Source organism: Platalea leucorodia, assembly GCF_965183815.1.
Source record: "Platalea leucorodia genome assembly, chromosome: 3".
NCBI classification, from domain to species: domain Eukaryota; kingdom Metazoa; phylum Chordata; class Aves; order Pelecaniformes; family Threskiornithidae; genus Platalea; species Platalea leucorodia.
In genome coordinates this window covers 100680186-100705693 of record NC_138825.1, presented here as the reverse complement: position 1 = coordinate 100705693, position 25508 = coordinate 100680186, and the positions used below count along the sequence as shown (strand labels likewise).

The 25508-nt window shown below is 37.1% G+C and overlaps 1 protein-coding gene across 1 annotated transcript in view; it reads right to left on the bottom strand.

Moving 5' to 3' along the window:
• The window catches only part of COL21A1 (collagen type XXI alpha 1 chain), a gene marked incomplete at its 3' end in the record, with an annotated part of 118431 nt that overhangs the window by 13715 nt on the left and 79208 nt on the right, over positions 1–25508 (bottom strand). Inside the window, exons 18-22 of the mRNA XM_082306935.1 lie at positions 14515–14559; positions 14101–14154; positions 4137–4190; positions 1735–1788; positions 1143–1214 (exon numbers count right to left, since the gene is read on the bottom strand). Of these exons, the coding sequence (XP_082163061.1) occupies positions 1143–1214; positions 1735–1788; positions 4137–4190; positions 14101–14154; positions 14515–14559 (279 nt within the window). The remainder of the gene's footprint in view (positions 1–1142; positions 1215–1734; positions 1789–4136; positions 4191–14100; positions 14155–14514; positions 14560–25508) is intronic.

The following is a 25508-nucleotide window of genomic DNA, read 5'->3' as shown; positions in this document are numbered from 1 at the left end:
TAAGATAAAAATAAGTCAGTATTTTAAAACAAGAAATATTCTAGGGGCTTTCCAGCTTCCAGTCAAACAAAAAGTTCTGCCTTATTGGCTGAGACAAAACTGAGAGGTTTCAATCACACAGGAGATTTTTAGTAGAATGCTGTCATCTTGTAGATGTTCTAGGAAAGCATTTAATGTAACATTAAGTACAGCTTTAAGTTATGCAAAAAGCTGTGTGCCTGAATTTCAAAACACATCAAAGAACAACACTGCCTATAATCTTTCAACCTGGGACTCCTTAAAGACATGTGATTGTCAGAAAATCCTACATACCTACACTATAAAAATAAGGATGCCTGTCCAGGTAAGTCAAACATCAATATGAAATTTTACAATGTGTTCACAAAACAGTTCTTCAGCAATGAAGAATTTCAGCGTAACCATGTCTATAGCAGTGTTTGATAGATGTAAGGCTGCACCAAGAGATGGTGAGATCCTTAAAGGCATGATCTTCATAAGAACTCGGTACGCAAGAGGAATAAACATGGGTTCTTGTCTGAAAAGACGAAACAATTTTCAACCTGTACAGTAGAGGTAGGATCCATCTAATTTAACTTTTGCCACCTAACATTTCAACATTTAATTTAGCTAATTGTCTAGGTGACTCCCCAAGGAGCTCAGACTCTCTCAGCTAAATATGGAGAGAACCCAGACAGCTTGGTTAGATCAGACAACTCTTAATTGCTAAGGCTAACTGAGCAGTATCTGTCCCAGCTGCCCAGGGTTAATGGCTCCACTTTTTATGGGAGCTCCACAAAAGACTTTGTACAATAGACTTTATGGATGTAGCACTTGCTATAAGATATAAGACTAAGTGAATATAGAATCATGGGTCATACCATTATGTACTATAATTCACAATGGAAATTGCATTAACACCTATGCCGTAGCATTTTATGTTAACAGTTTCTTCATTTTGGCCATTCTCTCCTTCCTATGAAAAATGCTTGTGTTTCTAAAGAATGGGACTTCCAAAATATAACAACTATTCTCTAATGATAATGATGTATTTAGAAAAAGGATTTCCTTTAATAATGATCATTTATAAGAAAAGCACTTCTAATAAAAGATGTAATTAATGTAAAAATGGAAAAAATACTTACCTTTATACCCTGGGTACCAGGAATGCCTGGGTAGCCTGGTTCACCTGGAGCACCTGGTAATCCTAGTTCTCCCTGAGTAATACAATAGTTCTGTCAGTGACATGCTGTGTGTAAAAACATACATTGCGTGTTTTCTCAAGGTCACATGATATGCTTTGGCTATGATATTTAGAAATTTTATAACTGAGGATGATTCATATGTCTGGAGGATTTGTGAAGGGATGTTGAATACAGAGAAGCCACAAAAGGGATTCCTAATTCTTAACTTCAGTTTTCCGGTATCTTTTTAAATTGCCTTTTAATACAGTTGATGTTGATTTTTCAAAATTACACAAATAACACTGTCTGAAGCAATGGCAATGTTTGCAGTTTTTACCTTCCTGAACAGCTGACTTACATTGTCTAAAATCTATTATAAAATTAGTAAGAATAAGCCATCAAATGGATTCTGAAGCGATTTTATGTTAACTACTGTTTTATTTTGAAACAAACTGCCTTGCAACTAGTCATGGAAAGTCATGGAAAATCCGTAAATCATGGAAAAGTAAATCAGTCCCTCCTTTAACTAGAATACTTCCAGATTTATATTTACCTTGGCTCCTGATGATCCTGGTTTCCCCTGTATTCCAGGTTCGCCTTTATCACCCTATATAACAATGTAAGAGTGTGGCTGATATATCAATATGTTTTCATAGAATCACAGAATCATAGAATCGTTAAGGTTGGAAAAGACCCTTAAGATCATCGAGTCCAACCGTAAACCTAACACTGCCAAGTCCACCACTAAACCATGTTCCTAAGCACTACATCTACCCATCTTTTAAATACCTCCAGGGATGGGGACTCAACCACTTCCCTGGGCAGCCTGGTCCAGTGCCTGACCACCCTTTCGGTGAAGAAGTTTTTCCTAATATCCAACCTAAACCTGCCCTGACGCAGCTTGAGGCCGTTTCCTCTTGTCCAATCACTTGTTACTAGGGAGAAGAGACCGACCCCCACCTCACTACAACCTCCCTTCAGGTAGCTGTAGAGAGCAATAAGGTCTCCCCTCAGCCTCCTCTTCTCCAGACCAAAAAACCCCAGCTCCCTCAGCTGCTCCTCATAAGACTTGTGCTCTAGACCCTTCACCAACTTTGTTGCCCTTCTTTGGACACACTCAAGCACCTCGGTGTCCTTCTTGTAGTGAGGGGCCCAAAACCGAACACAGTACTCGAGGTGCAGCCTCACCAATGCCAAGTACAGGGGCACTATCACCTCCCTGGTCCTGCTGGCCACACTATTCCTGATACAAGCCAGGATGCCATTGGCCTTCTTGGCTACCTGGGCACACTGCTGGCTCATATTTAGCTGGCTCGACCAGCACCCCCAGGTCCTTTTCCGCCAGGCAGCTCTCCAGCCACTCCTCCCCAAGCCTGTAGCGTTGCATGGGGTTGTTGTGACCCAAGTGCAGGACCCAGCACTTAGCCTTGTTGAACCTCATACAGCTGGCCTCGGCCCATCGATCCAGCCTGTCCAGGTCCCTCTGTAGGGCCTTCCTACCCTCCAGCAGATCGACACTTCCACCCAACTTGGTGTCATCTTCAAACTTACTGAGGGTGCACTCAATCCCCTCGTCCAGATCATTGATAAAGATATTGAACAGGACCGGCCCAAACACTGAGCCCTGGGGAACACCACTTGTGACCAGCCACCAACTGGATTTTTTTGTCATATGTGGTATGAATAGCAAACATAAACAGACACTGCTGGGAAACTGGATTTTAAACATAGCCATAGCTGGTGACTGAAAGGCTAAAGTTCTGCTCCCTTATAGGAAACCTGAAGTTTCAACTTTCTCTCAGGAAAGATGAGATACTGATGACAAAATATGATCTGCCAGCCTCTGCTCACAGTGTCCCTTCCCCACCTGCCTAATTTCCCTTGCCCAGTCACACCATGTTTGTGTGTACTGACTTCACACTTCCACCATCGTATTTAATAAAACTCTGAAAATCCTCAGGCCTGTCTGAGCCAAAATATGCTTATGTTTTGGTTTTTACTGTAGCCTATGGAATTAGGCATACACTCAGCATGAGGATTTTCATTAAAATCTAAGAATTACTGATTACTTCATGATGCTCTTCTGCAAGAATGAGCTTATTAAGAATGATTCTGTAAGAATCACCTTATATTCTGAATGAGAGATAAATACACAAAACAAAAACATTTTTCACAAATGAAAATAAAGCTAATTGATTTTTAGTCATTTCATAGGTATTCAATCTTCTTGACCATAGCAAACATTGACCATTTTAAAAAATGTTACCTTCAGTATACAGTTTTAAATAAATACATATGTACTTCTTGATATAAAATAATGTATGGGTGGAAATGGAACTAAATGTAAATACAAAGTTTGGAAAATTGATTCTATATTCCTAAATATTCTCTAGGACATAAAATTCAGTACTTACTAGCCAAAACTCATCTTGGATTAAATTAAAAGGTTACACTAACAGATCTGGATTTATAGTATCTATTTTAGTTTCTGAGAGCATGGGTCAAATTAATTCTTGCTGTAGCTGCAGTGCAATCAATAAAGTTACATCTGAAATAAATTTGGCTCCTCGGGTGGAAAAAGCAGCATGTAATGTTATTTAACACAATTAAAATATAAACAAATGTAACATGGGCAGAAAGTTCTGATGTATACTGAGAATTATCTGGCTCCCAGCATTGCAGAACATTTTCCAGGACTGCAAAGCTGAAACAAAGTCTCATGACCATTTCTGCAATTGTTCCAAACCTCCTGTGATGGAACGTGCCTGTGCACGATTTACTGAGCTATATTAAGCTCCCTTGAGACTGAACTATCATATAAGGTAATAAAGGGAAAATCATACAGCTACTCACCAATATTCAATATACCAAAAATTAGCTGCAAAATCCTGGATTTTTGTCATCTATAAAGCAGTCATTTACGAAAGTCACAAGCGAATTAACACAAATGCTTACCTTAGGCCCAGGAGCTCCAGGTAGACCAGATGAGCCTTCTGGTCCCATCAAACCCTATTTGTTTTTGAAAAAGGCAGAGATATTTCTGTAATAAACTAGAGGAATAATGGCTTCAGTATAGTGTATTAGTATTACTAGCATTATATTTCTATAGTGAAATAAATAAGACAAGAAATATAACGCCTTTCATCATATTACTATACAGGTTGTAGCTCTGATACAGTACAGTGGATTATTTAGACCTTCTGTGGCTACCGTGCAATGGAAAAAAACATTCAGGAAAAAAGCACAGCGCTGTCATGACATACTCTTGAAAGAAAAAATTCTGCAACTCAAAACCCCATCTGTGTGATTTAATCTTTAATATATCTTTAATATGTCCTTAGCTATAATTGAAAGTGACACAAGAGTTTCTTAGTTTCCATTTAGGGTTCCCAAAACCAGCAAAACTATACTTGATATTTCATAATTCTCTTCCTTCTTTCTGACTGTGTGTCCCTCAAAGGTTGCCATGCCTTGACCCCTTTTGCAAAGTTTGTGGAGATTTATCAGGAGCAGTTAACTTTGGGGCCATACCTTTGCATCTTCTGCAGAATCTTCAGGATTGAACTGTTTATTCAAGAACTCAATAGCTTCTGCCATTTCAGATCATGACACTTCAGCACATGTACAAAGCCAGAGCATTGCCAAAACCGTCCCTTGGACTCCTCTCATGGAAACGCGTCGATAAAGGCATGTTTAGTCGTCTTTGTTCCATACATAAACTAAGAGCTAAAAGGTGTTAAACCACCAAATGGCTGGCTTTCTTAATGTCTGTTTAAAGCTACTCTCAGGCATAGATTAGAAAAGAAATCTTTTTTTTTAAAATCATACTTTCCAAGAAGGAATTCCCATTTACAGCATTTTCCACATCTGGTGTTAATATGTCTTTCTCACCACTTCATCTCACTTCTCTTTGACTCTAGAATTGCATGCGTCAATAAAAACAATATATTATTATTGTTCTATTTGGACTTGCATATACACTCTGAAATATGATCTGCTATAGGACTGTACTTAAGACACAACATAAAATAAAAGCATAATAATACAGAAAGTCAAACAATTAAATAAGGCCAGGAAATCTAACTTGTCAGAGATTAAGTTTTATCAATGATTCTAATTGATAGTATTTTCAAAAACTACTTTTATTATTGTTATTTAATCTTTGCTTTCATATAGATAAAACAATCACCTCCCATTTACTACTAAATGTTAGGAACTATTCAGTTCAATGACATTATTTTAGACCTCCTTCAAAAGTTACATGTGATCAAAAATAAATGTATGTCTACAGTAATTTGTTACATAGATTGTAACTCACTTTTGCAAAAAAATTATTAACTTTCTTTGCTAAGACTAAAAGGATGGCTTTGTTTTTGCAAATACAAGAGAAAATTCAGAATACTTGGAACAAGAAGTAATTCTTTGTAGCCAGGGTTTTCAGCATTTCATCAGTTTTCTGGTATTTCACCTGTGCTTTACTGTTAACCAAGGCAACACAGATTAACTCAGGTTTCTTTTCTGCTGTGTTGTAAGAAAGTACCGGTCACTAAAACTTTCTATCAATAAACATAGCAACTTGCTCTTTAGGCCACAGATACAGGTCTGTGAATACATATAAATAGTATAAATCACAAGACTAAAACTTGAGTAACTTTGCTGCCAATTTTCCTCAGACTTTTCCCGTTCAGTCAATTGCACATGAAAATTCTTCTATTAAACTTCAATTTCTCTAAAATAACTAATAATATCATACATCAAATCAATGCCAACACTTTCCTGAACTTTGCAGATTAGGTCTGCTTTTCTTACTTACATACAAAATCAGTCATCTTATCAAAGATGATGCAGTTAATCTAGTGTAATCTATTATTTGGTAAATAAAGGTTTACTATACCCTATGCCATTTCTTTCATAATTTTGGAATAGAAATTACCAATTCCTTTCCAGCTGGAGTGAAGTTTCTGAGGTCTGCTTCCACTCATATCCTAAGAAACAGTGTATTCCCATTAACCGTTTGCTTACAGCCTACATTCAGCGTCAGCTTTGTTACAGCAAGCATAAGAAAATATTAATTTGGTTTTGTAACCTAAGCTTGATTATATTAAGACTGTCTTAATTCACTTGCACGTCAGGCCAGCAAAATAAGGTTTTATCAATTTTCATTTCACTATAAGGCTTAATTCAATTTGGCTTTTTTAAATCAAATTTCGTGTTATATATTGACCTCCTTACTTCTGAAATACAGCTCTCTTCATTGTGTGACATTTTTTCCATTCCTTGAAGGCTACCTTCCTTTTCCAAAATCTACTGTGAAATTATTATTTTCTTCTCCTCAGATTCCTGTTCCGTACTTATTACTAGCATGTTAATCAGTAGAGAAAAGCAAGCATAAGTTTGGGGAGGGATAGTGGGAAAGGATGAGAAATGTGACTAGGAGATTTCTGGCTCCTTTCACGTTGCCACCTCAGTGTAGCCCTGTGTTTCAAGTCATGTAACACGCTGTTGAGAGCCTACCTCCTACCAGCCCCACACTAGATCATTTTTGGTTTATGCCCACATCAGTCCTCAGATTACAGAAGTGGTTAAATGTTCATCACAAATGCTCCTCATTCATTTTATCTTATACAAACTGGAAATACTATGTGTCCAGAATAGTAGTGTGTGTGTTTGTTTTTTTTTTTAAATCAGATATGTATAGCTATCCACACTGATCTGCAAACATATACCAGAGAAGGCAAATCAGAAAATACGTGTAGTATAACCAAAGGTCAGGCATACATCTGCAGGAAAGGGAGAAACAAAACCCAGTTGTCCTGGATTCCTTTCTTGCACTTTAATTACTAGGCCATATTTAACGTATTTCATTTAAAAAATTACAGGAAGATGACTACATGAAATCAGTACGCTGCAAGAAGAAAACTTTCAGATGCAACATAGGAAAAGCTTGAGAACATAATCTGAAAACTACGGCATGTAAAATTAAGAGAAGAGCATGTCCCAAATAAAAATAAAGAACAATTCCAGGACATAAAATGTAGCGTTAGTCCCCCATTTTCCAGAGCTGACACTATTTATGTGGCAGATAAATTAATAAATTACTGATGTTGGCAATGTAATAGGGATACTTATTACTGAAGAACTTGTTACTGAAGAATTTTCCCAAGATATTAATATAGACCATCCACAAGCTTTCCATCTGTTTTTTCTGGAACAAACATATTCAGTGTGACTAATACAAGGAAAATCCCACTGTCTTTTCTGGTTGAAATTCCCTAATGCCATATAATGCATTCAAATATTCCATGCATCAGTTTCGTACTTATTTTATCAGGTGATAAACGATACATTAAATGAGTTGACAGGAAACATGAATAAATTATTTTCAAGTCTATCAAGAACCCGATGTTATTTATCTGTATAAAATTTGAAGAAAACATGGTAGGTGAGTTACTTGAATAAATACATACACTTTGGAATCCCACAATGCTTTATTATAGCTGTTGATACAGGCTTCCCTCAGGCATTTTGTTCAGCTTTGTCAGAAAGAAATGGAGAAAAAATTTCCTGTGATAGGCAATAAAAATGCTTAGAGGTACAGGTGAGACAACAAATGTGCATGTGTTAACTAGGACTAGGAACATCTGAACTTCCAGTGCAGGCAATGTTTCTTGCAAATGTGATCTAAACAACTGCAATAACTGGTTCTGAAGGAAATTTATTCTTTCCAGAGAAGATCTTTACGTGGCTGAAAAAGTCCTTTAAGTTCATGAAAAGGAAATTAACCCGTGTACTCACTTTATACAAAAGGGCTTCTGACAGCTGTAATATAGTCGTCATGCCTGTGGTAGAGTCAGGGAAAGAAGAGCTGCTGGGTGGATGCAGGGTAGCTGTATATTGTACAGGAAATTATGAATCTATTGGGTGACAGAGTAGCCCAGAATTTATAAAACCCAAAACTGGTTTCAATCTTTCTCTCCAACAAGGATTGCGTTGGTTTTAATTGGTCTTATATTTTATTAAGGAACTGTGAGCATGGAAAAAGAGGTGAGCTCTTCAATACATTTACAGACATTCATATGCCTATATATAGTCTTTGTTATCTGGAAACCAGAGTAAAGTTTTTTTAAACCTAGCATTATTCAGAGAACAAGTTCAGGGCTCTCTCTTTGTCTGTGGTTATCTACAGAGATACAGGAAAAAGCACATACCACACCCTTAGTTCTTCTGAATTTTCTTTGATGAAAACCAATAAAACAAAGTGAAAAATTAAGAAAAGAAATAGGAAAGAAGATTAGATTTGTGGACTGTACAACTTTGAGAAGTCTATTTACAGTTTAATAATGTTCTCAGCTTCTTCAAGCGATAGTCCGCATATCCATTTGGATTCCACATGACTAAGCAATACTCAGAACAATCAGAGCACCCTAAAGTAAAGATTTAAGAGTCCTTTGTGGAATCAATGATCTCAGCACCATTCTGACAAATGTACAATCGAAACCAAAAGACCACCTCAAAAATGGTGAGGTTTACTTGTGATAGGATAGATGTACATTACTGGATAGACATACAGCAAGCCTTGACTTACAGGGTGTATGATTCCTCCCTTTGGAGGTCTGAACAACCTGACTGATTACAAATGAAGTTTAGCACCTGATTTAAGTGCAATTCAGACGCAAGATAAAATAGAAACTTGGGAGGGATCTGAAAATATATTCTGTCTGAAAAATAAAGTTAGAATGTTATTCAGCCTTAAGCATCTGAAGTTCATCCACCTTCTGACTGGAGAGAAAAGGCAACCTTCACAGAAAAATAGAGAACAAACAGCCAGTGAAAAACAAGAAGTCTTCCCACAATGGACATAACATTCTATTAAATCAAAGACCCTCTCACCAAATAATCAATCAAATAATCCTATGTGAAATGACAAAATCCCAAGAAATTTGGGGGGGGGGGGGGCGGGGGGGAAATACAGACATGCTTTCAGGGAGAGGGCTGTAGGAGTTACAGATGCTGAAAAGTCTTTAACTGAACTGATGCACATAATCAAAACTTCAGCACTAAGATATTATCACAAATAGCAAGGACAGAGAGAACTCAGATAAGCCTTAGGCCAAACACATGCTCCATTTAGCCAGGTAGGCATATATTGCTCTTATTACCAGGTGTAATTGGAGAAGAATAGGCTCTTTCTAGAAATGAAGAACCATCCAGCATATGTGTTGTAACTGGAGCATACAGCCTTCTCTAAATCCTTTATTGTCAGGTCTGCTGGGCGTGAGAAGAGCATGGGACTCCTTATCACAAAGTTCAGAAAATCCACAAACCAAAACTGTCTTAGCTGGCCAGATGTAGGCAAAATCTGATAAACTGCATGTGATTTCATCTTTTGGTGAGCCTTACACAGCCATGGAAAAGGCATAAAGCATTATCTCTCTCTGTGACTTCAACTCCAAAAGTGTAGAACTCTAAAGGAAAGCAGACTATATTTCCAGTTGAAAGCAAAGGAGACAAAATTTTGGAAAAGCCCATTCATTAAAACGACATCAAGAGCAAATTTCCCACTCCTGATTCAATATTCTGAAGTGAATGTCTGACATCATGTTCAAGACTCATATGTGACTCACGTATCTGACAAAACAATTGCAATATCTTCCCAGAAAAGAAGAAAACCCCTTTCATTACTTTGCTTGAGGATGGAAACTATCATGTTTTCAGTCACTATTTGCTTAAAGCGAGCCCTTAACCTGTTTATGGGCTCCCCATAAACAAACTCCTCCTAGAGCTCTGAATTCCAATATGTCAATGTGTATTTTCTTTTTCTCTGGAGAAAAAAAAGACTCCTGGTTTTGGGTACCCTTTCTGTCTTAGGAGGGAAACATGAACCAGTAACAATCTGGACAGAGAAGTGCCATACCCTCAGGAATATTCCAGCCCTAGGATATAAAGGACCCTTAGGCTAGTAGTTATCTTCATAGTCAGATGGTTAATTTGGCATGCAGCAACACATAGTTACGCAAGACTGCATGTACCAAAATGGTCAGACATATGTGTTGCTAACCTCCACCCAAACAAGGATTCTCTTTAGAATGGGGAATGATGCAGCGGGATGTAAGCCCCAAATAATTTTGATATCAGGTCTGCCCTTATGTACTCTAGGAGATGGTAACCTTAACTAGGATTGTAGAGAGATTGAGCAAGAAAGGCAGAGGATCAAAAGGTCCACACTGAGATCCTTGGCATCCTCTTTCTTCAAGGTTCCTGTCACCCACTAAAATGAGGCACAAGTTGCCACAACATGGGTAAACACCACTGGAGTCACTGAGAGCAAAGAAGTAAGGTCCCTGAAACTATTATTCCTGTCCTGCAATGAAAGGTAGATACTGACAGTAACATGGCCTTAGCAGTGTGACAGTAGGCATCCTGATGACCGAGAAATGGACATCAAACCCTTTTTAGAGAGCCACTCACTATCCTGTATTTGACCTTGCAGATATAAGTATGGATTTATCATAGAATCATAGAAAAGAATCATAGAATCATAGAATTGTTAAGGTTGGAAAAGACCCTTAAGATCATCAAGTCCAACCGTTAACCTAGCACTGCCAAGTCCACCACTAAACCATGTCCTCGAACACCACGTCTACCCATCTTTTAAATACCTCCAGGGATGGGGACTCAACCACTTCCCTGGGCAGCCTGGTCCAGTGCCTGACCACCCTTTTGCTGAAGAAGTTTTTCCTAATATCCAACCTAAACTTCCCCTGGCACAGCTTGACGCCATTTCCTTTTCTCCAATCACTTGTTACTTGGGAGAAGAGACCGACCCCCACCTCGCTACAACCTCCCTTCAGGTAGCTGTAGAGAGCAATAAGGTCTCCCCTCAGCCTCCTCTTCTCCAGACTAAACAACCCCAGCTCCCTCAGCTGCTCCTCATAAGGCTTGTGCTCTAGACCCTTCACCAACTTTGTTGCCCTTCTCTGGACACGCTCCAGCACCTCAATGTCCTTCTGGTAGTGAGGGGCCCAAAACTGAACACAGTACTCGAGGTGCAGCCTCACCAGTGCCGAGCACAGGGGCACTATCACCTCCCTGGTCCTGCTGGCCACACTATTCCTGATACAAGCCAGGATGCCATTGGCCCTCTTGGCCACCCGGGCACACTGCTGGCTCATGTTCAGGTGGCTGTCAACCAGCACCCTCAGGTTCTTTTCCGCCAGGCAGCTCTCCAGCCACTCCTCCCCAAGCCTGTAGCGTTGCATGGGGTTGTTGTGACCCAAGTGCAGGACCCAGCACTTAGCCTTGTTGAACCTCATACAGCTGGCCTCGGCCCAACGATCCAGCCTGTCCAGGTCCCTCTGTAGGGCCTTCCTACCCTCCAGCAGTTCAACATTTCCACCCAACTTGGTGTCATCTTCAAACTTACTGAGGGTGCACTCAATCCCCTCGTCCAGATCATTGATAAAGATATTAAACAGGACGGGCCCCAACACTGAGCCCTGGGGAACACCACTCGTGACCGAGTGTGAACTTCTTTAAGTTCAAAATGAGCCCTCTCCCTTTCTTCTGCTTTTAACACTACAAAGTGGCATCTGAAATGCCTTTGTCTTTTGGAATGGATGAAATCCAGCCTGACGGCTGGATGTCAAGAGGAAGTTCACTACTGATGAAGCATTTTCATAGTGAAAGACCTTGAAAAGAGATCGGGTAGATAAACTGAGAGACAGACAAGTTATGATACTGAACAACACAATCTGTTAACAACCGCCAAAATCCAAGAATCTATAGCAATGTTCTCTCTCCTGTTGCCAATATATCAATATGCTTAACATAACAGCAAGGGCAGCAGAGAGAACAGATCACAGCTTTCATCCACAATTTCCACGCTTCAAAGATGCCACTGGGCTGAAAACTTACATTTACCATAGCCTTGTCTTTTGCTGCTGATAGAAGGAATATTGTGACTTCTAGGCATAGCTTCCCTATTTAGGAATAAGATGGTCAGTGTCATTTGTACCTACAATGCAGATATCACTTTCTCAGCTTCTCAGTCTCTTCTTCCACTTCATGAATTCCATCTGCTTATTTCTAATGATTTTTCTGAAGCTCTCTCCAAAGCGTTTCCTTCTTGCTGCTATTCAAATCCCTCAGCTTTGTCCAGATCATTTCATTTACTATTTCCTTTTACCCTTCCATTTCAGACAGAATTAATTAGCAAGAGAATTACTGCTCTGAGATTAATTTTTGTAAAAAGTGTTTATATGTTAGTCTCTTATTTATCAAAGCAATGCTATCAAAGCATTTATAAGAATCTGATACTTCTGGGTTCAGATATTAGAAAACTATTCACTATTGTTATCAAAATCAAAATCACAGAGTTGGACTCGGTGATTATTTATCTTCAAATGCATTTTCCAAGCTAAAGAAATTAAGCAGGATCTTACAGTTTCCCATGTAATCATATTTATCCCAGTAGTAAAATGCTGAAATTTCCCAATTAAATATTTTCACTGAACTGCTTTCTCGGCTTCCTGAGAAACTGAAGTTGTATCTTGTATTTGGACTAGGCACAGACAAGCCTGTTACATGCACAATACATAGTGAATCTCAAGATGAGGCAACAAGGCAAGAAAAAAACAAGTGATCTTCTTCCCATTGCTGTCACACATTAAAACATTTGCATATGCCAGTGAGCTACAAACCAAGAAATGTTATCTAATTTTTTCCCTGACAAGTGTTACTAATTCTGTAGCCTGAATACAACTGCATAAAATCTCTTATGCTACCACATATCTACATACACTAAGAATAAATAGTAAATTTCTTAAAAGGTTAAAACAGTTAAGTCATTTAGTGTCCTATTGTCCATAGAGATAGTAGCATGAGTCTTAATTCTGTACTTGATTCTCTACAGTATTTTCTTCATTCTAGAAGTAATAGTCTACATTGATCTGCCTGAGGTCGAATATAGGGTGAAACACAGGTTCTTTAACTAAATAAAAAGTCATAGTGAACAGCTTATTTATGATGCTAAGCCATGTATCTCTCAGGAAAGTCAGAAGCATTTTAGTCAGCAAAGAAGATATCTCAAAAACAAAATGAAAACTACAAAAAGACATGTTAACAGTGAGGATGATTAATAATGGAACCATGTAAACATTGCTGAACTTTTCAATAGAAAAGATAATAATTTTTGAAGGCAGCACATGTTCAACCAGTGATGAAGTTCCTACTAATTAAAGAAAGATCTCTAACCAGTTTTAAGCAGCTTTCCCTTTTGCCTTTAAAATTTCAATTTTTTAAAGTTTATATATACTTGCACCAACTTTCAGAACAATTATTTACTACTGTGATTTCTAAAGGATTATAAAGAACATGGAAATCACCCTACTCAGACAGTAACAAAGATGTGGTAAGCTGGACTGTCCAAAAAGAATGAATTATTTTCCATTTCCTACATTCCAAAATTGAAATCTCTCTTTAAGCATTTTGGGAATTCAGTGATCTCAGCTATTCTCCCAGTCTTTGTCAAAAGAGCACTATCACAAAAGCATCCTGAAAGTCATCTTCAGAAATCCATTGTACACTACGACAATATTTAAGTCGGTCTTAACTTTCATAATGAATTGATTTGAGTACTTTCAAAGTTAATTCAAAGTTAATTAATTCAGAGAGTAAGTTCAGACTAATGTGTTTGCTGGATTTGTTTATCAAATGTGCAGTCAGGAAATCAATTTTAAAAAGAAATTTGAGTATATAATATTTTGGGGGGAATTCAGAGATTAGACTTAGTCTGACCATATTTGCCAACCTGAAAATGTTAGGTTGCTACTATATTTGCCATTTCTTGTTTCTTTATTACAATTAGACAATGACAGCATCAGAATTATTTGTTCATAATAACACCATTTTGCAAACTTACAGTATCCCCTGGTGACCCTTTTGCTCCTGGTTGACCCGGTGGTCCAGTTTCACCCTATATTTTTTACATAAAGAGAAGAGTTCTGTGATTAATGTATGTATAGTTAACAAATTTGTTAAATATTCTTTAACTATGCAGATTTATTTAGTTAGGATAATTTCTCAAAGTATTATGTCATTAACTTTGGTACTTTTAAATTATTCATTCCTTCTGGAATAGTAGAAATAAAACCTCAAGAAAGATTTTCAAACACGCCACAAGGAATTTGGAGCATGTCTCCATTCATTTGCAGCACGATTTGATGTCCTAAATCCCCACCACGAAAACTCTCCTCTCAGCACAGTCTGAACCCTTGCTTTGGAATGGGTATATATATGCACAGGTCTTAACTCTGTTTTGAACTATTAATAATACCTTTTGTCCTTTTGCTCCTTGATTTCCAGGGATTCCAGGAATTCCCTGAGGGGGGAAAATAAAACCTTTTAAATATATGGAATAGTTTCTCCAGAAAATAATATATAAACCCCCCCTCCCCACTCCATGTCCTCATAAATTTAATGTTTCCATATGATTGGGCTTCAAAATATGGGCAGGAAATTGAAAATTAAAAAAACACATAAGAGAAAAGAGCTTCAGCTGGAAACATGCAAACTATTTCATCTGGGGATACAATGAAGCACTAATGTTGTCGCTCCCCCGTGCTTTCCTGCCAGGAGTCCATGTCAGCCACTGGGTAGGCTCAGATGCTCGCAGTTGCCCACCAAGGGCTGCAATGCTGTACTCAAAACCCTGACCGACACAGGGAAAGAAACCACTTTTCATTATCCATAGGATTTCTCACATAAGATAGAGCATATGTTCTTCCAGCAAAAGTCCTGGTCAATAGGACCATGAGTACGACGAATCCTGTTTTCCTATCTAGAATACCGTGACTGTAAAAGAACCCAAGAGATAGCTATAATTATATTTAATGTATGCTAGCTTCCACCTCCATAAATACTGGAAGATCTCTGTCATTTCCTTAGCATCACTGCTCATTTAGCTCTACCATATGTCTCACAGTTTTCTTATAGTGATCATTTAATTGAATATAATTCAGTTTTAAAACAAAACTCCATATATGCTTAAAACTGTAGTCTACATTCTGTTAATCTACTTTTTTTTAAAAATAGATTTTTTTTAAAACTATTCAAATTTATCAGACAGACACTGTTCCTACTTGTACAATCATTAATCTGCAGCAAGAATTTGGCTTACAGACTTTACATTTTAATCTAATATTGAAATTAATATGCTGCAGTGAAAACAAGAGGACTGTTCTAGACACCACCAAAACAAATTCATTCTGTGGGAAAAACAATTAACATGACTGTAACAACCACGAATAACCTGATAGTTTCCATATGGATTACATCTGTGCAACGCTGGCTTGGAAAAGACAGCTCCATTGTTTTGCAGTTTACACCCAGCTTCTAGTTAATAATGACCCCATCAAGCAGAAACAGTTCATTGGTCAATGGCACATGAGTTAACTATGACATCCTGAGCATTTTACAGGTCATCAAAATTCCAATGCACCTATCATTAAAAGAAGAGATCAAAGAACATAATAAAAAGAACTAGAAAACAACACCTCATTCTAAGACTTCTATTCACATTGGGTAGCATAAGTCTTCTTGCTAAACTTCTGTCCAAAACCATCTTAGATCCTTTGCACAAATAAAGAGATGGGAAATAAGACATATTTATCACCACATTTATGAAATTCCAGACCCATCCATGAGTTCTCAGTATAATTATTTAACAGCTCATTTCTGTAGCTGTAAACTATAAACCTAAACTATAAATATCTGTACTGTAATATAAAACAGAATTTCATATATGCTGAAAAAACCTCCTACTAGGCAGCTACCTTCTCATACTGAAAGGATGTACCAAAGCTTTCCATGGTTACATTTCTATGCTATTTGCAGGGCTGAGAGAAGACAGTTCCACATACTTATCCAACACAGCGAAAGATTTACCATTATATAAGCATGCCTAAAAGAAGAAACACAATGTCCTGCTGAGCTGTGTTGAACTTTTTTAGCTAAAAGAAATTGCTGATACAAGACATCTACCTTTACATCAGTGGCAAAGAAGGATAAAACTCCAAGAATGACAATTGTAAAACTAAGTCATATTTCCTCCCCCCTCCCCCCCATTTTTTTTTTCTGATTGACTCTGCACTACTGAAGTACACGGAACTTAGGCTCCTATTTCAGTGGGAGCTGGTCCAGACCCTTAAAATTCTCTTATGGCTCATTGACATTCACTCAGCTAAGAATGAATCTATCACTTATGCTAATGTGAGTGATTCCCAGAGTACACATGGTAGAGATTTTCAGTTATTCTCCACATGTCAGTTGGCACGAAAGAAGGAGAATAAAGTGGCTAATTTGGTCATAAAGAATGAGTTTTTCCCATGAGAGTTATTTTTCTGTATAGCTTCCATTGTTCAGTAATTACAAAGACTAATTTCTGTAGGATCAGCTACAGGATGCCTAAAAAATTAAATTTGGTTTCCTTCTCATTATCTATTCCCAATCTATTACTTCCTTTTACATGGATAATCTCTGGTTATGCCAATTAGAATTATTTGCAGTTTCCCAGGAGACAAGGTTAAAAAGTAGTTTAGATATCCTGAGTTTCATCCCTAACTTCTAGGTCAAAAGCCAAACCAAGCTTTGGAAACGTGTCTTGTTCCTAAACAGAGACTTCACATGCAGTACAAATCCTCAGAATCTGAGCATTTTTTTGTCCATCATGAGTAATAAAGCACTTTTAATAGGAAGTTATGTTTAATAGGGTGACATAACACTAACTAAACTACCAAAAAAACCTCACTCTAATTATCAAAAAATGTATTCTTACTTTAAGGCATGAGGCGAAGCAACTAGTTTTACTCCATTTGTAAGATAAAAATGTAATTTTTATGAAGAGTATATTGTAACTGAAATTATCGCAAACGCCTGTGTTTAATCAAAACTTAATATGAAACAGATTCATCATGCAATTTTTCTGCCACTAAGGGAAACACAATGTTTGGAACTACTACAAATGGGAAATCTGCCACCCACTGGGAGTAACAGAATCAATGCTACGGAATAATTCGTGATTCACTGGCCTAAGAAGAAAAATTGCCTTTGGGAATGTCTTTTGCAAAGCTATCAAGCAACATTTTGTTCACATGAAATAAGAAAAAGGGGCTGTAATTCTAGATTTTCTTTTCTTTGTCTTTCCAGAAAACTTATTTTAAATGCTTTTTATTTATCATATATGCAGTTATAATACCAATAAAACATACAAGGCATTACATTTCTAGCCAGAATAGCTAAAAATCAAAGCATCTACTGCACTTTAGTGATTTCTGTCCTTACATGAGTTGAACCATCTTACATTTCTGATTCAGTTAATTTGTTCCCCTTCTTCTTTTACATCAAATTTCATGTAAGGTTTATTCAGTGTTTCTTCATATTTAAAAATGAAGTTTACTGCAAGCCTTACCACTGCCTTAGTTCTTTCAGCATCACCAATCTGACTTTCTCAATTACCTTCATTTCACTCAAAGGCCTTCCTCCTTTCTCTGAAATTTTCCCTTAAATGTGAAGTCTTCCCTTAACCCATAAAAGCCTGTAATATTATTCATTATTTTAGCCTTACTCAGCAAGTGCTATAATCACTTGAAATTGAAAGCTAGCAAGATAGCCTAGCAAACCTAATTCCTTGGTTTAAAAACATGTCTGTTCTAAAGATTCTCAACTGCAGTTTTATCACATACTGCTGAGTTTGCATCTAAAAACTAATGTGATCGTGTATCAGTCTGGCAGTTAACCAAGTTTTCTATTTATTGAGACACTGCTGTCTTTACCCTTTATTCAGCCTCCTTTGCCTGTTTAAAGGTTTATCTTGCACCCTGTGTTACCTATGTGTACTGAGAAGCCTGTCAGCTTTCTAAGCTCTTGTTACAGACCTAGGGAGGCTTTGCAGGGTACCCCCAGGACCTAAAGTGACACTTGAATGCCATGTAGGTAACTGAAATCATCTCTGGTGTCACTGTAGGTGCTATGGAAGAGCTGATCTACCTTTTGAAAAAGATCAGTCTGCTCTAAGAACTGTGTCATACAGGCCAGATGTTGCAGTTGCCCTCATACATCTCTCGGTGCCAATGCCTAGTTGACCAAATCCCACACACCTTGATGTCTCGTTCTCTGGAGCAAAAATTATCTTTTTTTTTTTTTTCTTTGCTTGTTTGTATATGCCTGGTGTGATAGGTCTCTATAGGCTCAGACAGAAAAAGCTTCTGACAAAGTCTTCACATCATTGGCTAGGAATCACAAGCGTATAAGTGTAAACTAGGATATCCAAAGGTAAAAGGAGCCATGGGTATGCTTTACTTGCAAGAAATACCAATGCTTAGCCATAGGTCTCACAGCTTCATCACAGAATGAAGCTCATCTGGGTATGCAACTACATCCCCTGATGCAGTCTTCCTCAGCTGCAGCCCCGCAGCTGGGACTTCAGAACACCCAAAAGCACTAATTTGTTTCTGTTGTAATGATGAGCTTCAACGATGACACTTATACAATCCTGTATAAATAATCTATTTTATCCCAGTTTTAGCAATTTAAATAAATCTTCCATTCTTTGATAATACCTGGCAGATACAATGGATTTAACTGTAAAAGGAACATGGTTTCACAATCCCTGGAAAATCTTTCTTGTAGCTTTCATTAATCATGAAGTGTCTATTTTTGTTTTGGATGATATTAAACAGCTGGATTTTTTTCCATGCAGCCCCACAAAAAATCCATTCATTAAATTGCCTGAGGCCTTATATACAGATCAACTAGGTGTAAGCATTTTTACTTAAGCCACAAGCTACATTTCTCAAAATATTTTTCCCACTTTTTCTAGCTAGTATTATGGACTATTTATATCTCCCTCATGCTTAACTTTATGCTTGCGAACAGCAGAAGAAACCATGCATAAAAACTCTTTCCAGAACAAAACAGAACAAAAACTATTTTACTCCTAAAATGGGTATTTATTAGCCTAGTCTATTCTTTATTTTATGCTACTGTCTTTAATATTCCCCATCTCTTCAGTGCCTGGTAGGACTTCATTCTTCAGTACTGGCTGATAGCCCTAATATGGAAAGCAGGAGTTTCTAGACTACAGATAACATATCCATTATCATAGAACTCTATCTCTGGAAGATGCAAAATTATAGAACATTTCGAAAAGCTTCTCTGTTATGAGCAAACTGTTTTGCAGTCAATTCCCCAAGAAGGTAAAGAGAACATTAGTATAATTATCTTATTATTATCTTATTTTCTTAGGGTAGGTATACAAAACTGTACTCTTTCAACATACTGCTTTAAACAGGCTCCTCACTGAATACAGTACATCTGGACTTATTTTGTCATGTGTCGGAACATTTGATAAATACTGTCTAGGACAAATCACTATGGAACAGTTTTTCAAACTATCCATTCTTCTTTCAACACCAAGACAAAAATACCTGAAATAATATCATTTTTCTCTATAAAAAGTGATCATGATTTTAAAAGTTATGATAAAACAATATTTCCTGTTTAAACAGTGAGACCTTATGAAAAAATGAAAAGGTAGTAAAATGTAAGGTAAGCATAGACCCTTTATTTCAGAGGTCATTATTTGGGGGAAAAAATCTACCGGCTTCTCTACTACTGTTGTTGAATATTGGTAAATATTACAGTTTCTTTTATGGCTTAAGATAGTCTCTGCTTTCATATTTTATTTTTTTATGAGGATGGTCAGTGAGGTTATTTTGCTGTGACTCTACCTTGTTTAAATTCTATTAATTTTCAAAAATGGATCCATTGAGTAACATTTAGAAACTCTTGTTAAAAGATGGTCACATTCTAGGCTGTTGCCCATCTACACAACAAAAATTCAAACTGTATCCCTAATGATCATTCGTAATTCAGGCAGTGACACAAGCCTCACAAAAGACTCCCAGCAAGGCACTGAGAAACTGTAATAAGAGTTTCAGTTTTAAAAAGGCTTTTTAAGAATACTGCCAGAATGGTGCTAATTGTGACCCTACTCCTTCTTCAGCAGGGTAACTGTTAATCAGGGTCAGCTGAAGGATCAGGTTTAAAACAGATAAAAGTCATGACTACTGACAAAAAGATGTTTTTTCTAGTGTGTACGAGTTCACTGAATTATATTTCAATCAAATGGCACCTTCCACTCTGAAAAATCTGCAATTCTGATTCTGGGAAGACACTAAAGGACATTACATGAATTATAGCAACAGAACAAGATTCACAAAAGATATCTATCTACCCAAATGTTCCCAAGATCCCTTTAAACACCTGAAAAATATGACTGTTTATGTATTACTGGCCCTTACTTGAAAAAGCATACTTGATGATACATGAGAGGTTTACTGGAGGTATGTAAAAAAGTAAAAGTCAAGCCATAATTTGGATAAAAGTACAACAGTCAAGGTAGTTTTTAAAAGATTACAGCAAATCCTTGATAATCCTAATAGAATGAAAGACACAAACCCAATTTGGATAATGGATAAAACTTCCTACTGGAGAAAGTGGCAAAATATATGTAAAAGAAATTCAATGAAGCTGCATCTGCTACTACTGAGCAGCTGGAATTGATGACAAAGAAAAATGGGCTAAATACAAAGAAGTATTCCCACAGACATAATGAGCATCCACCAGACTAGCATAGCAGCTTTACATTAAATGCAGGAAAGGAAAAAGCATTACCAAGATCTTTGCAGTTACAAGACCAGACTTTACAAACACTTTTTTTGGCAAATCAGTTATTAAAAATAAAATGCATATACGTTAAATGTGGAACACAGTGACCCCTGTTGCACTGCCAACAACACAGACCTTGGAAAACTGTAATTTGAAAGCTGGAAATACTAATAGAAAATTAAAACCGTGTGTACCCTGCCATAGGCTGAAACTGGTGTCACTGTTTCTTGTAAATACCCTTCAAAGTAATATGAGTATCAGACTTGTCAAATCTTTGCAGATCCAAAGGCGGCCAGACAAAACCCAAGCCCCCAGCCCTGCAGGTGACACTGCGATGCCCTTCCTCTGCCTGCCATGCCAGGCACCAGCCTTACAGGCTGTGCAAACCAACATCCACTGTCTAAAAGGTTCACACTGACTTTTAACAGCTGACTAACTGACCCATGTTTGACACTTACACGTAAACACACCGATATTCAGGCAGTTACATGCCTTCAAAATGTTTTAAAATTTCTCCACTACTGAAATTATGGAGAAAAGCTTATGAAAGGTCACACAATTTGAGCACCTTGCAGACATAAGAGGGCAGGCTGAGGAGAGCAGAGCCTCCTCGAAGGGCACTGATTGCTGCTCTGCTTCTTGCACCCAACATGCCCAGCTGTCTGACACTACAAGAATCGCAGTTCTGTTCACACAGGTCACACTGATGTGGAAGAACACAATTTTCAGCCATCCTCCTTTCCTGTACTAAGGAGCCACTCAGTTAAATTAGCAGTGAGTAGGTTTAACAACAAATCATGCATTTTTTCCATATGGTGCATACTGTGGAACTTCCCACAGGATACAGCAAATGAAAACAGTAAAACCGTGTTCCAAAAAGGACTGTAAAATTACTAGAAAATTGGTCCATTGCTGGCTATTAAGTAGGACAGGCCAGCATGCATTTTTGGCCAAGGAAGTCCCAAAAGCTCTGACAGACAGAATCTGGCAGTAAATAACAGGCGCAAAAAAAAAAATATTTTCTACATACTGCTATCTATCACAGAGAAAAAGTTCTGTGATAATTCCTTTACTCTAAGTCTGCTTGGCAGTTCTTATCTGTGTTTAAGAAATAGCTAAGAAAAGTTGGTGCAGAGAATGGGATCAAACCCTTCCAGAGCACAAAGAAGGAAAATCACACCCTGACTCATACAGCAATCACTAAGACTAAATTTAATTACTAAAACTAATTACTACAGCAAAAAGTAATTTGCACAGTAAGAGTCAAAGGTTGTTTCTTAAATGGTTTAATATTTCTGTAGTACATTTCTTTATTCTTGATCTTAGTGGATCTAATAACCTTGATTTTGCTGGTCCTGTAGTAATTTATTCCATATTGGTCCAATATGAGTAAAATGTGTCAAAATCCTAAAGTCTTTTTTTTTTAAGCTTGACCTAAGAACAGGATCCCATAAGCACTGTGTTCCTTGTGCTTCATTAGCCCAGAGTACTATTTGATTTGTGATATTGAATCTTTTTAGAACTATGTCTAAGCACAAATATACAATATTTTTAAATTATCTATCTGAAAGGAAACAAATGCTGGTCATAACATACATAATAATGAAGACTTCCAATACAACAACATGTGGTACAAATGAATAATGATGTATTTTTATCATGTTTTTTTTTTCAGTTTGGGAAGGAGAGGTCTTATACCATCATGACATTTTAAACTTAGCAGAAACATTAATTAAACCTTATAAATGTATTTAAATTCACTCCGATTAAAGATTGTTTAATTTTTTGTTTCATTATGGATGGGGAGCCAGTCTGTATTCAAACAACACTTTCCATAGCTTCAATTCACTGTAATTTTAATACATAAAGATTACAAAAATGAATAACTGCACCAAATTTCCCCAAATTTGCTAGCACTGTATCTACTTGAGTGCCTGAGACTTGAATATTAACTAACTTTTCAATTTCAGGTGAGCCAACTGATCTCAGTTACAAAACTATCACTTTCTTCACAGCAAGAATATTGAGTATAAGCAATAGTAATGTGCTTTCTCTGATGAAAGGATTTTTAAGGCTCACAAATACTGCAGATTTCCCTTATTTAACTTCATCATATCTTTTCCTATTTCTACGCTACAAAGTATGTGACAATCTATCTTGAATAATTGGCATGACCCTAACTGAGCATAGTGCACAAGACTAGTGCAATGGATCATGAATGACACATGGAAGAAGCATAACAAGAAACTAGTTACTCTGACAACCCAGTTACCACTTGAACACAAAAATAACAAAGAAGCCCTGCTTTAAGTTGTTTGCTTGTTTTTCTCTTCCACATTTTCTGGAAGGGTTCAATGCAACTAACTTTAACTAATCTAAAAATCTAATCTGTCTAAGCCAGTTAAAAGAAACAGGCAACTTCAGAAGAAAATGACCCTCTTCTATTTGAGACAAGTATTTCATGATGGGATGAATAATCCTATGTAGATACTAGTTTCCTATCAGAGAAGAACCATAACACAGATAAATATATCTACTTGACTATGTGAGGTGAAATGAAAACCGTTCTGGATAATTATTGGACTACAGACTGTACATTAGATGCACAGATGCAGCACTTAGAGCCCTGAAGGAGTTACAGCTAGATTGCTTCATATAACCACCCTGACCACAGTTCTCAAGGAGGCTGTAACTCAGACCTTCTGAGGACATAGGTACAGCAAATCTTTTCTCTGGCTTGTCCCATATGTTGAAGAAGAATGAGGACTAGCAAGGAAACTGGCTACCCTGTTACTACCCTGTTGAAGTTGGATCAGAAGAAGGAAAGTCAAACATCCTTTTGGTAATGCTCTTTCTACTTGTGGCTAAGTAACTCACCATAAAAATGTTGAGAAGCACAGAATAGCAATGTGTAAATGAAATCAACTGAAATAATAAATATGTATGGCTGCTACATGCTGAGTGTCTTCTTCATTCATAGCCTACTGTCTATGTTTGGTTTCTAAGTATAGCAATCAGCTGAGGGAAGTTTCTGTTTGGTCTCCAGAGTCACTGGAAACTCCAGCAGATATTTACCTAAGCTGTAAATCAAAATGCTAAATCCTAGTGTTCATAGTGTATTAGGAAAGGAAGATAGAAATATTTAGGGGATGTGTTAAAGGCATTCAGATGTCTCTTCTTTTGGTTATTCTCTAGCATGAACATTAACAGAGACAAAATTCATACCAAGAAGACGGCACTTTCCCTAGAAACCTGAAACACATCCCTATGCTCTATTGAGCAACATTTAAATACATCTAGGAATTTGTCCTTGAGCCATACTACTTAGATCCAAATCACACTTTCTATTACTGTTATGTCAAAATGCAATGACACAAACCAGTGACAATCGATGTGTGTGCCTAAAAATGAAATATGAAATCGCACACACAAAGAGAAATTGCATTGTGAAGCATTAGCTCCCATAGCATTGCCCGTGACTACGTGGAATTACCAATGCACAGTTTAAAAAGCTTGGTCTGAATTTTGCATTTATACACCATAAATGGGGGGAAAAAAACCCTACACACACACTGCTTTTATTAACCATAAATGACAATCTTAGAGCTAAAACTTTATTGTCTGACAATTATTTAAAGATTCAAAACATTTCCATTTTGCAGCATATATTAAAACAATGCCAAAAAATCCAGATCCATCTTGATTTTCTGTAGCTTGTTGCTGAGACCTGACAAAATGAAAGACCACAGTAAGCACACTGTTGAGTGACTTGCCACTTAGGACAGGGACATATTAATTACATATTCATGCATTTCGCAGTCTAACAGAATCTAACATACATGACACTTTCTGTGTGATTGAACACAGCTCCTGAGCAATAATCTTGAACACAACTGCTGTGAATTACAGATGAAAGAATGCAAAAATGACATTCTTATTTATACTCTGGTAAACTAAATTAATATGTTCTATGCCTTCTTTTTGCATAAAATCTACTGTCTAAATGACCATTTATTGTTACTAAAAATATTTTTAATTCCATTAGCATAGATACTAGAAATTTAGGTATTTTATATTCTACCTCTGTAATATGTGTGAGAGCAGAAAATTAGCATAGACAAATACACAAATAATAAAGCTGACATTGCTGCAAAATATTTAAACACAAAGAGAAAAAAAATATCTTGCATATTCCTTACTTCTAACTCCTCTGCCACAATCCATAAATGGGATATTTACTCCACTGGCTGTCAAATATTTTCTCCTTTACAAAAGAACTTTTTTCATTTTTTGCTCTTCCCAATAAACTGCAAAAATGTTACTTCAATGATTTCAAATACTTCGTCATATCACATTTTGGTTAAAAGGTGATGCATATATGACTAAATCAGGCCAAAATAATGTGATAATGCTGCCACCCAACAGGGACTGCTGGGTACTTTGGCTGTCAGAAGTTCATTCAAATTCATAAGTATTTCACGATGCATATATTTATTTTTCTGATCCTAGACATAATGTTTCTGTTGAGGACTATACAAAATCCATTTTGTTAAAGATGTAATTTCCAATGTATTATCTATATTACTGAAGGATTTGACAGTG